This window comes from Caenorhabditis elegans, chromosome I, assembly GCF_000002985.6.
Source record: "Caenorhabditis elegans chromosome I".
Classification (NCBI taxonomy): domain Eukaryota; kingdom Metazoa; phylum Nematoda; class Chromadorea; order Rhabditida; family Rhabditidae; genus Caenorhabditis; species Caenorhabditis elegans.
Genome location: NC_003279.8, coordinates 8,044,838 through 8,061,975, shown reverse-complemented (window position 1 = coordinate 8,061,975; position 17,138 = coordinate 8,044,838). Strand labels below are relative to the sequence as shown.

Below are 17,138 nucleotides of genomic sequence, written 5' to 3'. Positions count from 1 at the left end.
TTCTAACTACAACAGTAATACAATACACCAAACTTGCGGCGCTTTGGAAATCGAGTCCCTGCCTTCTCCAGAAGTCAAGAGAATACAAATAATTATTTAGACGTAACCACGTAGAATTTGTAACATTGATAACGAAAATTTCAAAAATCCAGCATCATTATTTTTTTCAATAGAAGACAACAATGGAATGTGCAATTTTGTAAGTTTTGTGCTCAATCTCAGTTCTATGTGCAACTATGTGAACAAGTTATTTAAGCTTGCTCTACATATCAAATTTGTGGGGCGTTTTCTGGGCGAGAGGCGGGCGGACATCGTGCCCTCTGAAATAAATAGATCAATCTCAAGAATACTTTCCATTTTAGAGTATTATCTTGTATTCTATCAGTACGTCTCGCAGATGGATCTCCTGAAACCCAAATGGATTCATTGGCCGGTTATCAGAAAAGTGGAAAAGGTCCAACGGTGAGAAAATCGATGAATGTTAAAAATCAATTATTTAATACATCACAGGTAATCTTTATCAATCATTTTTACACATTACCAATGGAATCATATCCACACAAGATAAATGGACCGACAAAAGAAATTCCTCCAGATGAGCGCTTTTTGTTGGTTCGTTCCTTGTTATTTGGATGTTTAAAGCAATTTTATGATCATGAAGTGCCCAGTTTCAAATCTTCAAAATCCACAAAGTTTACTGAATCCAAAATTTTCAGCCCGACTACTTGACATACATGTATTGCATTTTTCTAACAATATTCTCAATTATCATTCTCCTCCATCTCCTTCGTCGTCGCCCAATTGATCATTTCACTGGATTAATGCATACACCATGGAATAAGGAAGAAGAATCGCAATTTGTCGAGATGAAAGATGCCTGGAAATCTGATTCCTCAAGACATTTCTTTTACAAGCATTGGACAAATCACGTGTCAACATCTCAGAAGCTTAGTGAAACATTCGAAAGAGATTTCGATCCAGTTCTTGAGGGAATGAGCGATAATGACTATGCAAAGGTAAGAACATAAATTAAATTAAATTTTCAATTTTATTTCATTTTTCAGAAAAAGAAATTGATTTTGGACATAATGCGATTAGTCAGAAGAAATGAACTCGTAGATGATGACAATTGATAGAACTTGTTAGAAATTACTTATTGGAATAAATAAAGTTTTCGTAACATTTAATGAATTTACCTAAATATGAAACCTGAGAACATTTATTTTTCAATACTGAGGGGCTTCCATAGCCATTGATTTTTTTGGGTGAATGAAAAGATTTAGCAAAACAATTTTCCAAGAAAACATTTAATTGTTTTTTAGATTATTTTAAAAGTTAAATTATTTTACCGAAATGGGCAAGTTTGTTGCTTTTATGAAGACTCCTGACTCCAAGGTTTTTCAATATAACGAAAAATAGTCATTACAGACTTTATTCGTAAAAAGCAAGAAAATAACATAAAGCATTGAAAAAAAAAGAGATTTTGAAGTTAGATTATTAGTTCTGGAAAATGAATTTATTATCGAGAACACCAGAAAGATTTTCCTTGTTTTCCTGCTTTTCCTCACTATTTACAGACTTCTCGACACATGAGGAGTCTTTCATTTCCAATTCCGATTGAAGAAGTGCCATTTCGAATTCCATCTTTTCAATTACTTTTTTCATCGAACCAATTTTCCGTTTATACTTCTCAATACTTTCTTTTTGTCGATCATCATTCTCTTCCATATATTTGACCATGTCTTGTTGATCCAATGCATAATCACGAAGCTTTTCATACTTTTCACTCCATTTTTGTTCAATAGCATCTTTCCATTCTTCTAATGGATATTCTTCTGGAGCTTCAACCTTTTTTCTCATTTCAATCATCAATTGATCGTTGATCTCCATCAACACTTTTACCATTGGATGGTCATGAATTGAATCTTGAGATTCTGTTGATCCTTCCTTTTCGACTTCCTGAATAGTCTTCATCTTCCGATTCTCACATCGACGCATTTGAACTTGTCTCTCCAAATCTTGAATTTGAAGTCTCATGGTGTTCTTCTCCACTTCATTACAAATGTTTGTCAGGTACCTCTCGTCCATCAACTCTTGAACTTTTCGAATTTGACGATTACATCCTGGGCAGTACATTTGATTCGAGCTTTGTGGTGGATTATAGCGTTGCATACTTCTTTTTAGTGTTGAGTTTCTGAAATAAATAAAAAATATAAAAATTAATGTGTTCCAAAAAAAATAAAAAATAAGGAAAACAAGAACAAAGATGGGTAATGTTTGATTGAGCACAGTAGCAGTCGATATATCGGAGACGAGCGTTTTCGTGTCGAGACCCAAAGCTGCAATCGATAATGTAGTGCTGTAACTAGCAAAAAGAATGGCATAGGAAAGGAGAACATCTGCTCCGATGACATCATTTCTCTCTTGCTATGAGATCGATATTATCTGGTTCCTCTCGCACCTGTTTATGACATTTACAAAGAAGTACCAATTTGGTAGATCAAAAAAGATTTCGAGAATGTTGGGACTGGAACAAAATTTTTTATAATATTAAGATTTTTAGTCGCCGACAATGGTTGCCCATTCCAACGTGCTATTCGATTTATGTTGGAGCAATCGACGGGCGAATTCGTGGTAGTACAGATTATATGCTTCATTTATCAAAGTTGTCTATGATTTATTGGATTGAAAGCAAAAGTTGGAGATTAGCTCAAAGTGAAAACTGCAGAATCAAATTGAACTCCGGCGAAATGCATGAAATATTAACTCTCAATTCAGTATTGCGGAAAACTGGTTGGAATCAGGAGTTGACAGATCTTTGAGACAAGAAAATGTGAGGGAATTTTCGCGTCTCCCGGTCATGTCCAGATTACAACAGTTTTCCGGGATGCTGAATTGATATGGAATCAGATAGAGCCGTCTTTATTTTTACTTCGTTTCTACTCGCTTTAGTTTTCAAAATGTTTCAGGTCAAGATCAATGGGACGAAGACGACTGAAGTAGGACGTGAGAAGATCATAGTAGAAAAGATTTCCGGCGTCGACTTGATTCGGAACCTCGCCGATTCGCAAAGATCAGTGGCCTCAACATAATTTCAGTTTCGTTCTAAAAAATTTGGGAAAATCAGTTGTTCAAACAGTACAAAGATTATGAACTCATTCTTAAAAACGTTATATTCCAACTCGAAAAAATCTTCACCTGTCGGGTTAGTAGAGATTCAGCTTGTGTGGTTCCTGCAAAAATAAAAATTCACACTCAAGTATAAATGTTTTTTTTTCAGAAAATACTTTTCAGGAATTGTGTTTTGTTTTAATCCTGATCTTTAATTATAAATGTCTCAGTGAACCGCCCGTGCAGAATATCAAAATTTCTCACTAAGCATGCCTTTTCACTACAATCGCATAACTTCTTTGTTCATGTGTTATCATGAATTTGCCATTTTCTCATCAATAAGTCTCCTTCTCATTCATTTTTCTTCATTTCTTTGTATCTCTAAAACCTCTAACACATGCCCGACCTTGACAGGGTAATATGCTGATATCCTCCACTCATATATGTATATTGTTGTTTTTTTTTGTCCAGTTGTTGTACGATTTTTATGATTTTTATGGGTAGTCTGGGAGACGAATGTTTGCAGTTTGCCGAACAAATATAATAATTCTGGAGTTTTGAATGTGTCCAGAGGAAAAGCAAATGTAAGAAGAAGGTGTGACCGGTTGGAAAAGCTGGTATCTGAATTTTCACAACTGAAAGTTTAAGTGGATATAAATGTACTGGAAAATATTAATACCACTTTCTATTTACTAAAGCAATAAGACCTATTATTCGATTTAGCTGAAGTTAATAGTTTGCAAAGAAAATTTCAGACTTTATTTGAAGAAGAATAAATGGAACTATAATTTTTATTTTCATACGTCCCTAATATTTTTCTATACACAATTTTACGTAAATTTTTGATTTAAAACATTTGTATAACATATCGAAATTGACAGTTTTGGAGATTTGCCTCACACCCTTGATTCATACCTCCCTAATAAATTTTAAAATGTTTTCAAGCATATGCTTCAGAAGTATAAGAGACGCAGGTAGTGTTTATCAATATTAGAAGATAGAAACCGTCTCTTATTCTCCTTGGGTGTGGTCATCTTTTCCTTTTTCTTCTTCTCCTCTTTTTTGACTATTTCTATTCTCCTCCTTGTCGTATTTTCTTGCATTCTTGGCTTCTTCCTTGAAAACTAAATGTTTCCTTAAAGTTTTTATTTGTATATCGAGCCTTAATAAAACTTTATTAAGTTGGAGTCAACCTTTTTCACACTGCTTTTTTTCAATGAATTTTTTGAAACGAAGAGATTGAAATCTGAATTCAACCACACCCAATTCAATTTATTTAGTTCGTTTGGTTAAGATTTAGTTAGGTTGGTAACTGACCAATTCTTTTTCAAATCAAAGTTATCTACTTTAGATATGTTATTTCTAGAAATAATGTTTATGCAATCATCATATTCTCAAACTTTGATAATTACGTTCAATATTCACAAGCCATTCGGAAATGTTACAACCCGTCAAAAACATTTGAGTGAAGCTTTTTTTCTCTTTGTTTCGTTCTTTTTTCGATAGGTCTCGTGGCGAATTCAACTTTTTTAAGGCGCACGCCTTTTTGCATTTTACGAAAATTGGTATTGTCGAGGCCGAGTACTGTATGCAAAAATCGCGCAATTTCTCACTTAAAGCCAGAGATTTCTGACTTTGGCTATGTTACCATACTTGTTTGACAACCATACTTCTAAAAAGTTTCATTTCGAACATTGCAAAGAGAATACCATTCACTCATCAATTCCAAATCGTTGATAATCGTCCAACCGTGAAATAATTTCTTCTTTCATATTAAACATTCCTTTTAAACTTTTCATGATTATTATCCATTCAAATATAACAATTTCTTCCAGAAATGGATCGACGTGAAGTTTATACAACACAACAGCCAGATGGTACTTATGTCACTACGACTACAAGGTAAACAAATTGAATTCGGAAACTCAATATCCAATTATTTTACAAACGATCTAGTGGACAAACATTTAAAATTTATTTAAACATTTCAGAGAAAAGACCAAGTACAAGGAGCATAGTGTGTGGTCATGTGGACATGGACCAACTGACAAGAATTATTGTCTGGGACCACTTGGTTTGCTGAGAATAGCCGAAATTGTAAGTTTTTATTTAAAAAAACAATTCATTGTCCTTGGCAAAGGCTTCGAAACTTTATCTTTTGAAGATGAAAGTTACATATGCTAAAATATTGCCTCGGAAGTTGCGGAAGCTGTAAACATTTTCAGATTGGTCTTCTTACGAAACTTCCAACCTAGTTTAAAAAGATTATCAGAAAAATTTTACATTTCTATAATAATTTCTGACTGTAAACGTTTGACTAACAATTAAATTAGCAGCTCCAAGATCATTTAAGTTTAAAAAACATTTTCAGTTCCTTTGCGTGGTAATTGTATGTCTAATCACTTCAGTCTTCGGTCCAGGACCATTCAAAGGAATTTTATTCGGACAAACGATTCTTCTGACTGTTGCCAGCGTGGCAATGCTTCTCACATTCATCTTCCTTATTGCATATTTCTTTACTCTTCATCTCTCTCATCTTGATTTCTTCTGTTGGCGTGAAGCTGATCTTTTGTTCAATGTGATATGTGCTGTTCTTTTTATTGTACTGTCAATTGTTGAAGCATATTATTCAACTGGAAGTTGGTCAAACAATTGCAATGATATTGGATCCGATGGAATTATTCACAACGGATGTCGGATTATCTACGAATGGGCTTTTGCATCTGTGAGTTTGAAGTTTGAATAGGTGGTACGCCCATATAATGGCTTACTTGCATTTAGAATTTTGTTTTTGATAATTTCATCTATAAGACAGTAATCACGCCATGGGTAGTTATAACTGGGTGTGCTCCTTTAAAGAGTACTGTATTTCAAACTTCATCGATTTTTATAGTTTTTTTTGATAAACGAATATGTCTTTAACGAAAAGCTATAAAAATCGATATAAATTTTGAAATTACAATAGCACACCTTTTGTATTTCACAAAAAATTCGTCGTGTCGAGACCAGATACCGTACTTTTGGCGCAAAAATCGCAAAATTCACGTCTGGGTAACAATTTATTCTTAACTCGAAAATCAAAAAAGTTACAAAGAGATAAACTATCCACCACTAGCTCCTTTTCTTCTGGATTTTTCCTCAACAAAAAACTCTCAAAAAACCTATGAACCTAATTTTTCAGTTCCTAACATTCATCCTGGGAATTTTCTACGCACTGACTGCCTTCCTCACTCATAAGAATCGTCATTCACTTCGTAACATATCCAGAGAAGAACTATATTGAAGATAATGGTTTCTTTGAAAGTTTGCATAATATAACTGATTCTCTCGTGTTTTTTTTTCTCCCATTCCTGCCGATTTCTAATAAAACAAATACTTCTTCACACTAATAAATATATACAATATTTATGATTCAAAAAAGATGAGAAAACAATGGAGCAGAGTGAGGTTGAAAGAACTCGTATTACAAATTGAATGAAACATATTAACAGCTATGTATTGAGCGGTCAGGTAATGGAAACAAGAACAAGAACCAAATCACATTTTACAGAAAATTGGAAAACATAGTATATTGCCAGCGCTAGAAATATGATTACAGGGTCCATTAGACAATAATATAAAAGTTCGAGGTAGAATAAGAAGATGAGAACACTCGACTAGAAACTGGGAACGACTAGAGATGACGGGGATACAAAGAACAAGGTTCGGTATATGAGCGGATCATTAGACTATTGTTACAAGCATTTGTTTAGGATTCGGTGTCACACTCTTCTCGTTGCTCATTTCACCATTATTTCGACCCTGAAAATGTTTATTTTAAAGAATATTTCTTCATGTTTGAATTGATACTGTACTTTTTAAAAAAAAGTAATTATTTTCTTACAGTGAAAGGCGGTTTCTGATAATTGTAGGGCGTTACAATTGCAGATTTAGCTATAGGTGATCCGTTTCCAATTGACGGTGATTGCTCAATGTTCTTCTGTTGCTTCAATGCATTCATATAAATTCGTTCTTGTTCTGCCTCAACAACTGGAGCATTCACATATATCGTATCATCTCTCGTCTGATTCTCAATCGAATCCTCTTCTGGATAGTGCTTATCTTTTAAAAGTGTCGGCTTCGGTGGCAATCGTGGCCGCCGGGAAGCGATGATTGGCTTGGGATTCTGCAAAAAAGCGAGGTTTGAAAATCTAATTTGAAACGTTTAGAATTCAGTTGGTCTTTGATTTTATCAAAGTTAATTTAAAAAAATTGGGAGCAGGGCTCGGCATTTTTTGATTTTTTTTTGCTAAAAAAAAATTAATAAAAAACTCACTTTCTATTTTTCCATATTTTACAAATATTCTTTAACAAAATGTGGGTTTATTTATGGTTTTTAGTGTTTTTTTTTTCAAAAGTTAAATATCTCTGATATATTTTTTAAAGTTTGTTTTTCTACTGTACTCATTTACGTTAATAAAACAAAAAAAAATTAACTTGGATCAGAAGCTGTCTAAACTTGGGCAAGAAGCTAGAGCCAAATGCCGAGTTTTTACCAGTTTTCATTTTTTGTTGGTTCAAGTTTGGATTTTTTTCTAAAATCGAACATTTTCGTTTTTTTTTTCCCGATATATTGAAAAACAATTTCGGGTTTTCGAAAAAATCTCAAATATTGGTCATATTACTATTTTTAGGCAAAAGTTATGTTTTTTTTAAATATTTTTTTTCATCAATATACAATTGAATTTTGTGATTAATTTTTTGAATTTTCTCTCGTTTTTTTCGATTTTCAATTTTCATGAGACATTGTTTAATTCTATAAAATCAGAGTTTTTTAATAGAATAAATACCTTATCAACAAGTGATCCATTCGTTTTTGGAACAGGCAGTCTTGACTTTCCATTCGTTGATACTCGGGTGGCTTGTCGAACTCCTGGGAGTGAAGATGCAGATCCTTTTGGTGTGGAAGTAGCTAAAGCTTTTGAATCTCGTGACGTTGTCGTAGTTTCATTTCTTTGCGATGAACCGCTTCCACTAGAAATCATTGAACAATCGATAGTTAGTTGTGCATCAACTCCATCATCAAACTGAGTCGCATCAGGATCCTCCTCATCTTCATAATCTTCGAAATGATCATAAGTATAGTCGTAATCATCATCATCGACACAATCCATTGGAAGAGATGCATCGATCTCATCGTCAAATCTCATAGTGTTTGCAGCAGCACCAGAAGTTGATGAATTTGGTTCTTCAGCAGTTAATCCAAAACTATCTTCACTACTAGCTTGGCTTTCCAATGACTCCATTCGATGTAATTGTTGTTGTGGAGACCAGTCTGAGCCTCTTGCCACATCAATGCCGTTATGATCGCTGGGCTCATGCGATGCGGTGAATGCGTCGCGGCGATCGGCTTCCTCGTTTTTTGAATGACTTCTTCTCTCTGGCTCGGGTTCAAGATATTGTTGTGTACCAGCAAGTCGTGGAGATATAATTCGACTTTTTGGCATCTCTGACATTATTGATTCCATTAAAAGACGATCTGCATCAGAAGCATCTTGACGACGATTAGGTTGAGTTCGATGAGAAGATGACTTTGGAATCGGTGAGGTATCTGGATGAGACCATGCAGGAGACGATGTTGTTTTCTGAGTTGGAGAGAAGAATCCATTAAGGCGAGGCGAGACTTTCATCTTCGGAGTAGACGACGAAGTAGGCATTTCAGATTGAATAGAACGAGTCAAAAGCTCGTCATCTGTCTTTTGTGCGGCACCTCCTATTATAGCATAATCACCTTCTTCCTCCTCAAGAGATGGACCTGGGAGAACATCATCAGGACTATCCAACTCTTCTGAAGTCTTTCGTGGAACTGTCCCGTTCGGTGTCTGTTCGTGTACCAATATTGGATTCAAAATAGCATAAGTTGGTGTAATAATGTTATCCATTGGCACAGTAGTTGCACCATCACTCCGAGTCATAGTGTTAGCTGATCCACTGCTATAATGTGTAGTGTTCTGCTGTTGAGACGTCAATTGATGATGTTCCGATTCAGTGGATTTAGGTAAATTGAACACCTGAGCACACATTGTTGGAGAAGCTGGAATATCATTGTATGATACAGGAGAAAGAGCACGAGAACTGTTGGCTGCAGTATCCAGAGAAGAATTCCAGTTTGTCATAACACTTCCAGGATTCATCGAGCCGAGACTTCTTTCACTGTTACTTCGTGTTCCCATTACGGTAGATGTGGGAATATCTAGATCGTCATCCGTAGGAGGAACTGGATCAGCTTCCTGAGCTTTTTGCATTTGTTGCTGTTGTTGAATTTGATGAAATTGTTGTTGTTGCTGCTGAAGGTACATGATTTGTTGATGATGTTCCATTTGCGCTTGATCCTCCGTCTGAAACTAAGAGAAAATTACAGAAAAAAACGCTGGAAAATCGTTACCATAATTTGTTGTTGTTGCTGCAATTGATAGATCATTTGTTGTTGCTGATGTTGATCCATTTGTTGATTGTAGGACTGTGCCATCACAAATCCATTTCGTTGAACGGCAAAATGTCTTGGCAGACTACTAGATCTTTGATCAACTTGTGGAGTCTGTATCAACTGTTGTTGAGCCTGTGGTTGTATATATTTTCCAGGTGATGCTCGAGTTGCTCTCAGTGATAGTAATCTTGGTGACGCAGTTCCATGATAAGCATGATGAGATGTTTGCATCTGAAGTTGTGGCTCCGAAAGCATTTGCATCCCTGTGGCTCCTCCTCCAACAGAATGTGACATATCACCATAACGATGACTACACGGTTGATTAAGAGTATTCAGCACAGACTTCACTGCTGTCCGAATATCATCACGATTCGAGTTTCGGAGTACGTTGAGTTGCTGTACTGCAGCCATATCCTGCCGAATCATTTGCTGCATGTGGGGATCTTTGACAATTAGGTTTGCAATAGCTCCTAGAGTATTTGTAACACAAGTGAACGAGGCACTCTTGAGCAAAGTGAGCATTCGAGTGATGAGCAAGCTTCTTAGCTGAAATTTTATTGGATTAATTGAAATAATGATATTTGTTCAGTTTGATCAATTTTATGTGCAAAAGGGAAGTGTTTGTGGGTTCTTTTGCCTAAAAACTTCAACTGACACAAAACCATCGAATTTCGTAATTTCTCAAAAAAAAAACCTACTTACTTCTCAAAAAATTTACAAAAAGGTGAAAAAAAGGGTAAAATTTTTCCAAAATTTTCTTTTAAAATCCCTGTTGAAGAAATCACTTTTTGTGGCATATTTTTCTGACTTTTATCTCTCGTTAATTTATTTAGGCACATTTTAAGTCGATATTCAGAAATGTCCAAAATTGGAAACAAGCGCAAGTTGACGAAAGATTTAGCAAGATTTGGATTTTTTTTTGCAAAATTTTGACTCGCCATGAAATTTTTTTCGATTTTTTTCTTTCTATTTATGAAAAAAAAAGATAACTTTGAAACCTCACTTGCATTTTTCAACAAAAACAAATCAAAAACTAACCTCTAAATGCGTGGAAGTATTCGCGAGATATTGTGATACATACTTCAGAATTCCAGTAGCTGAATCAACAAGTGACGTGAATCTTGCATCAGGAGATAGAAGGCTGGCTAATACTTTTAAACAATTCGGAGTATCACAAATAGTTCGTTTATTCTCTACTGAGTGACCAGCAAGATTCCACAAAGCAGATAATGTTGCTGTAACATCGAATCTATGTGTATGTGCATGTACTGCAGCAATTGAAAGTGCATGAACTGTTGGTTGAAGAGCTTCACTCATTCCTGAATCGGCGTTCCATGAGAGATTTCTGATTAGTCCAGCGTATACTTGAGTTATATTTGGAGATTCGATCACAATTCGAACAACGCATCGAATGAATCCATCATATGAGCATAGCCGGCGTTTAGAGTGAATTTGACCGTATGTTAAATTCGTAAGAGCATTGGCAATAAGTTTTCGAATATTTCGATGCTCTCCAGGATTGGTCTCATTGATTCCAAATGTGTGAACTTCAAGAATTAAAACTTCTGCAAGCGCTTCAACAAGTCCTAATACTGTAGCAACTTTTCGATATTCTTCTCCAAATGATTCCTTAACGATTGTGTGAAGAGCTGCATTTAGTCGATGATAATAAGAAGCTGGTGGTGTTGATGGTTTCCTTCGAAGATAATATACTTGTTCTCTAACACAGTTTGACGCAGGAAGAGCTTTTTTCAGCCGTCTTTTTCTAAAATTAAACGATTTTTTGAAAAATATTCTGAAAATTTCGGATTTACCTGTTAACATCAGATTCACTCGTTATCAATGCAAAAATCTTTTCGTGAAGTTCTCGAAGTTTATTATCATCTTCATCGGTCGGAACAATATCACGTTTGTGTTCGAAATGTAGAGATGAAAGAAGAACTGTTATAGCATCGTCAACCTCGATCGCCTGTAATTAAACTTTTAAATATTGTATTTTCAGAAAAAATAGTTAAAAAGCTTAAAAAATACTTTTATATTCTAATTTTTTACGCTCCGATTTTTTTTACTTAGAAGACCATTGTACAGGTACAAAAATTGCTCAAATTCCTCAAAAAGTCAAAACTTGGCCTTTTACCAACATCGAAAATCTGTTTTTTCCAACAATCCTTACCGTATCTTCGCGAAATCTTGCATAATGCTCTTCTTCATCATCTACATCACTAACATCATGTCGCACATTCGATGTTCTTTTTGATGATCCTGCTCGAGGTTGTGAGTAGATTCCACTTCCACCGGTATTTGATCCTGTTCTGTGTATCGTTGTTTCATTTTCATCACTACTACTAGAGCTCATCTGAAATTTAATTTTATTATTTTGAATGATCTTTGATATATTTGAAGAGAATATATAAGAAATAGAAAAGGTACATCAATGTATTCCAATAAATAATAATTGTTAAAAATCACTCTTTTAACAAATTAATATTTGAAAACAAAAAATTGTTAAGCTTTCAAAACAAACTCAAAACCTAAATTTTTCTTGTTATATTGTTGGTTTTCTGAATGATTTCAATTTTTTGGACCGAAAATATTTCTTGTTCCAGCTTGAATAGCACTTTTAATTAAACTCCTTCGTGGTTTTATTCCCATTTTGATTCGAAAGAACAGGTGTTTACAATGCGAGAGGTGACCGTTTTTGCTGCTATTCTTCAATTTTCAAGGCCGTAAAAACAACATGGAAAACTATGCTGTCCATGGTTCAAAAGTACTCGAAGGCCAGCCACGAACCCCTCGGTTGAAAAAAAAAGAAGAAACAGAGATGAAGTCAATCGGTTTGACCTTCAGAAAACCGAAGAAACGCAATGTAAATATGCAGTGTCGAGTGTATAACTATACAGGGAGGGCGCCACACAGTACACTACGTGTTCCGCAGTTCCAAAACCGGCGCACGAAAGGTAAAAATGGTTTGCAACCAACAAGATGAATCGGAAGGAGGCGTTTGAACGGGGGTAAAACTAAGAAGAAAAAAGACAAGAGAATAGTTCATTTTGTGTATTTGCGTTGAATGGCAACTACTACATCTACTTCGAGTCCTTCAACATCTTCTACATCTAGCTCGTCGAACTGTCGTATTGAAGAAGGCGAGTTAGAGCAGAAACTATTTAATGTCTATAATGAAGAGGTGAAGATGTGCGATAGCAATGGACAGAGTACTCAACATATAGGTGAGATTTTATATATATATATATATATGATACAATTTAGAAGGTGGGAATGGAAAAACTGGGAGACGGATGTAATGGTTGATTTAGGCTGAATAGGTACGAATAGAATGTTTCTCTGTTTATTTTAACAATTTGGGTGATGTACGTTCGCTAAATGTTTTCCAAAAATTCAGTCGACCCGACTAGGTTCTGAACATTCAGACTTTTTCTATTCATTATTATACATTCACTTAAAATTATTTTTGAAAAATCATGAAATTTGGGTTCGGTCACAATAAAAATTCCGGAGATCTTGGCGAGACCCACCGATAAAATAATCGTCTACCTTTAAAATGGAGTTAGATCTTGCCACGAAATTATGATATTCAAATTCAAATTTCGCGCCGAAAAAATAGCAGAAAAGGATACAGAGATATTAGGCAGATAGAGAAAGTGTGTGTAATCCCACCTACTGTTTTTCCTCTCAACAAGCCAATTTGGTTGTTGCTGTTGAGAAAGGGGCAGATTGCGCGACGATTGCGTAGTCCCTTTCTCTAGTCAAGGGTATTTGTGTTGGGTAGCAAACACGCCACCACTTTTTTGTGGTCCCATCAGGAATCTTATGTCCCAACACAATAGGGTTACCGGAATGAATAGAACTGTAACTAACGAGGTGTGAAAATTTGAGTGATGAGATACGACAGTTTTCATTCATAAAATGACTTTCCAATGATTTTGGAGTATACTTTTTGAACTGAACAGGCCTTTTATATTATGTGAACATATACCCTGCACAATATGGGTAATTATAATGTTCATATATGGCTTCCAAATTAGACCGTAGTATATCGAAGCACAGATAGAATACCTAAAGTTGATAAAAGGATCAACTAATATATTTGAATCAAATTTGAAAACTTAAATAGAAAAAAAAGTGTTTTAAGGAGACGAATGGATGAGGCGTGAGATTCGCAGAATTTGCGGCTTCGATGTCTCTGATCGGTGGATTAATTTGTTTCGGAAGAAACATGGAATCCGGTGAGGACTTCTACATCTTCTATATGACCTAGATAATTTATCTTTCGTTTTTTAGATACTTTAGTGGACGCCGCCACGCCGACAAAAAGGATAAGACGATAATTCTGTCGGCGTTGGATGTAACAAAGATGAAGACGACTAACTTTCTGAAGAGTCAGTTTTTTTTCTAATCCATTGATTGATGAGCTTAAACTTGTTTTTTTGTAGAACGAAGAATATTGCGAACGAGTCGAAAGGAATATGCTGATGTGGATTTACAAGTCAATAAAGAAATCGTGAGACGCCAAAATAAAGGCGAGCGTCTAACGAATCCATGGATCAAGGAGTATGCTCAATATGTTGCCTATCAGTTGCATCCAGAAATACCGGATATTGCAAAATTTTTTGATGCAAACTGGCTTTACAGATTCAAACGTCGTTACTGTGTCGAGTTAAAGGTGGCTTTGAATGACTTCCTATATGATCTGAACTCAATATTTCAGCCAAGAAGTCCAGAAGAAAATACAAGATCAACGCCACAAACAACGTCCAACGAGGACATAAAATCATCAGCCACCTCAATGGAAGTGGTTACATCTCCTAACTATTTATTTCCACATCACTATTTCAATTTATTCGACCAAAATGGGTGTGGTGCTTCTATAGTTAAACAAGAGCCGACGAGAGAAAATTAAAAGTGGATGACGAAACAATGATGACTCATATCTTTTACTTTTACTTTAGTTAAATAGTATCAATATTGTGATAGAACTGACCGGTTGCTTGCATATTCAAACTATAAAAATGAATTTGTTTTAAAATTACCAGAAATTAATATATGGAGTCGGATGAATCAATTTATAGTTGTCGGCAAAGGATACAGAAGGAAAAGAACACATAAAAATAAAAAGAAAACCAGTACTATAAAGTCAACGAAAATGCCGATGTCCGTCGTCGTCTATTTCTCAACCATAGAAATAGAGACATATAAATTGTGCTTCTGCGCGCGGCATCGGCGTATAGAAAAAGAGGGTCGAGGGTCTCACATCAAAATGACATTAGTTGAATGGAGGAGAAGCTGAGCTGCAGGAATTATGCAAATCAGTGTAGAAATGGATCTTCGAAATAAAAATTCTAAAGAGCTCGAAGTTCAACTATTTTGCAATTGTGAGATCAATTCTAAGGGACACACCCTAAATTTTAATTGCCTGTGATGAGATGCACATGTTTTTGACCCAAAAATCGTCTGGTGGTGAGCGTCAGTTTATTGGCTGCTCTTATACGTTAATTGTCATGAGGAGCACACAGAAGAATCGGAGGTTTGGATGGTGGTATTGACCCGACGTTTTATGGACTTTCGGTATGAATAGAAAACGACGATTTTATGACAAAGACGGCGGTTCACTCTTGTTTCTTCGTCTACATCTCTTGTTTCGTCTCACCCAGTCTCAAAAACATGGGTACAAGATAGATGTTGTGGTGAGATGGCTCTCGAGAGCCATAGGGGCAAAGATGAGCCCCAGAGTGAAGAGAAAAGGGAGAGCACGGGGAGGACCCACTTCATCATCAAAAGAGAACCCGCAGTTAGTGGGTGGTGGTGGTAGCTGTGGTGAGCACAGAGAGCAGCATAGGATGTGGACAACAGGCAAAAAGTTTGCTTCTTTTCGGGTATAATCTCGTTTTTGCATCGCTTTGGAGCCACATGGCCACTTTTTGTGGCTTTAGGACAACTATGATGTTTTTTGTTGGGGAATTTGGGAATTCAAATTCCGCTGTTAGCCAATAAAATGTATCTTGTAAACATAAACAAAGATTCATCATCAGTAGTAGCTCTTTTTGGCGGTTGAATACTCCCAATAGTAATAGAATATATTTACCAATAGGATAATCTAAACATGGCACCGGAAAGGAACCCCGACAAATAATGTAGAGGACCATCGAGAAAAGGGAATGCTCAACGACGAATGACCGTGCACTATTTCCCTTCACTGTCTATGTGTGCACACTCACAATGTCGGCAATACATCAAAGTAGGACTGTACACTTAGCACGTCTGCGTCTCCTGCTATCTTCCTGCCATCTCGCATATGGCGCATTCTAGGTTTACTGGAATGGGACGGAGAAGGCTCAAATTGGATTAATCGGTCAACTCGGTAGAATTCTATAGATAAGATCTGAACGAAAAAATACACTATCGATAGATAGGAGAGGTTTATGATAATATTTAGAATCTAGATGAACACGTTCAAGTTTACAATATCTGCAAATGCTCGTCATCGTGTTTGCACAAGGAATTGTAAGAAAGTTCCTCTCGAGCAGGACCATTAGAACTCGATAACCTTTTTTCTGGCGGCAGGAAAAATAGTATACAGCAGAAACTATCTCAAATGGGTTATTAAGAAGATTTTTCGGACACCCATTCTAGGTAAACGGCTCGACCATAAAAATCTTGTATGTTATTTAGAATTCGAAAATAAAAGTATTTGCCGCTACCAAGAGATTATTAAAAGATTACGTGCTCTTTGACAGCATTTCTATAACTAATATTGGTTTTTACCGCAAACGTGTAATCTTACAACATGATGGAGCACCCGTTAATACCAATCTCAATGGCCACACTGACAATAACAAACAGGTGGTGGCATTTGACACCAATTCAAATCTATCTATCGACTACTACCTAACTGACTGCATTCAAGGTTATAAATAATTGATGAAAAAAGAGCATGAATAAGAAATTGGAATGAGGAGCTGGGAGCTTTTGTGTGTGTTGCGTGTATGTGCAAGACGATACGGGTCAATTCGAAAAATGGTGAATGAAGAAATAGAAGAGGACAAAAGAAACCACACGCAACACCCTCAATTCATTCATCCCTGTCTCCGCGTCCCACTAATTTCGGCTCCGTTTGAAGTTTTTTGCGATGAAAAGGAGAAATGCGGAGGAAAACACTGTGAACTTTTAATTTTTGAATTTAGGAAACGTTACAAAAATTGGTGTGAAGGATTGAATCAAAACAAGCAATGTCCAGATGGGCAAAGTGCGCCCCGCTGACCAGCTGCGTATTTTTTGGACAGTCCAGTCGGACCATGTAATTAGATATCATCTTTATCGCCTCACAACTGGTTACTGGCTAACCCGATTCAATGATTTACTTAATTGCCGAATTTTAATCAGATAAAAAAGATCGATGTGAAATTACAGTCTTTGGCGGTATCTATTTGGAAATTTTGAAAGAAAGATGAAAAGTTTAAGAGGAAAATCTGAAAAATAACAAAAGCCTATTATTTAGAAAAAAAAACTTTAGGCAAATGTTAAGAAACGTTCTGTATACCAAGTT

General features: G+C 35.8%; 5 protein-coding genes and 1 non-coding gene across 9 annotated transcripts; 3 read left to right on the top strand and 3 right to left on the bottom strand.

Moving 5' to 3' along the window:
• The first annotated feature begins 8 nt into the window (after positions 1-8).
• F18C12.4 (Small integral membrane protein 29) lies at positions 9-1,187 on the top strand. Its single transcript, NM_001026225.2, has 5 exons — positions 9-199; positions 363-462; positions 511-612; positions 717-1,016; positions 1,065-1,187. Exons 1-5 carry the CDS (start codon positions 183-185, stop codon positions 1,131-1,133), a joined length of 588 nt encoding a protein of 195 aa, NP_001021396.1. The 5' UTR covers positions 9-182; the 3' UTR covers positions 1,134-1,187.
• A 310-nt stretch (positions 1,188-1,497) lies between these two features.
• On the bottom strand, positions 1,498-2,172 carry K04G2.10 (uncharacterized protein; the record flags this gene model as incomplete). The annotated part of the gene is made up of 1 exon (NM_059819.7): positions 1,498-2,172. One exon carries the CDS (start codon positions 2,170-2,172, stop codon positions 1,498-1,500), a length of 675 nt encoding a protein of 224 aa, NP_492220.2.
• Positions 2,173-4,946: 2,774 nt separating this feature from the next.
• K04G2.9 (MARVEL domain-containing protein) lies at positions 4,947-6,517 on the top strand. Its single transcript, NM_059818.2, has 4 exons — positions 4,947-5,013; positions 5,103-5,208; positions 5,483-5,836; positions 6,293-6,517. The coding sequence occupies exons 1-4, from the start codon at positions 4,949-4,951 to the stop codon at positions 6,392-6,394; spliced, it is 627 nt and encodes a 208-aa protein (NP_492219.1). The 5' UTR covers positions 4,947-4,948; the 3' UTR covers positions 6,395-6,517.
• apr-1 lies at positions 6,501-11,939 on the bottom strand (the record flags this gene model as incomplete). 3 transcript variants are annotated; one of them, NM_059816.7, is made up of 7 exons in its annotated part: positions 6,501-6,912; positions 6,995-7,276; positions 7,941-9,488; positions 9,536-10,123; positions 10,616-11,342; positions 11,392-11,546; positions 11,751-11,939. In NM_059816.7, the coding sequence occupies 7 exons, from the start codon at positions 11,931-11,933 to the stop codon at positions 6,835-6,837; spliced, it is 3,561 nt and encodes a 1,186-aa protein (NP_492217.2).
• A 696-nt stretch (positions 11,940-12,635) lies between these two features.
• K04G2.7 (HTH CENPB-type domain-containing protein) lies at positions 12,636-14,631 on the top strand (the record flags this gene model as incomplete). Of its 2 annotated transcripts, NM_059815.4 has the most annotated exons (5): positions 12,636-12,804; positions 13,728-13,821; positions 13,877-13,974; positions 14,029-14,258; positions 14,304-14,631. In NM_059815.4, the coding sequence occupies 5 exons, from the start codon at positions 12,645-12,647 to the stop codon at positions 14,493-14,495; spliced, it is 774 nt and encodes a 257-aa protein (NP_492216.2). The 2 variants fall into 2 exon arrangements, with proteins under 2 accessions (NP_492216.2, NP_001122492.1); NM_001129020.3 differs by lacking the exon at positions 12,636-12,804 and having other exon boundaries at positions 13,739-13,821; positions 14,304-14,495.
• Positions 14,632-15,226: 595 nt separating this feature from the next.
• K04G2.14 lies at positions 15,227-15,419 on the bottom strand. Its single transcript, NR_050290.1, has one exon. It is a non-coding gene; the product is annotated as an Unclassified non-coding RNA K04G2.14 (non-coding RNA).
• Positions 15,420-17,138: the final 1,719 nt, after the last annotated feature.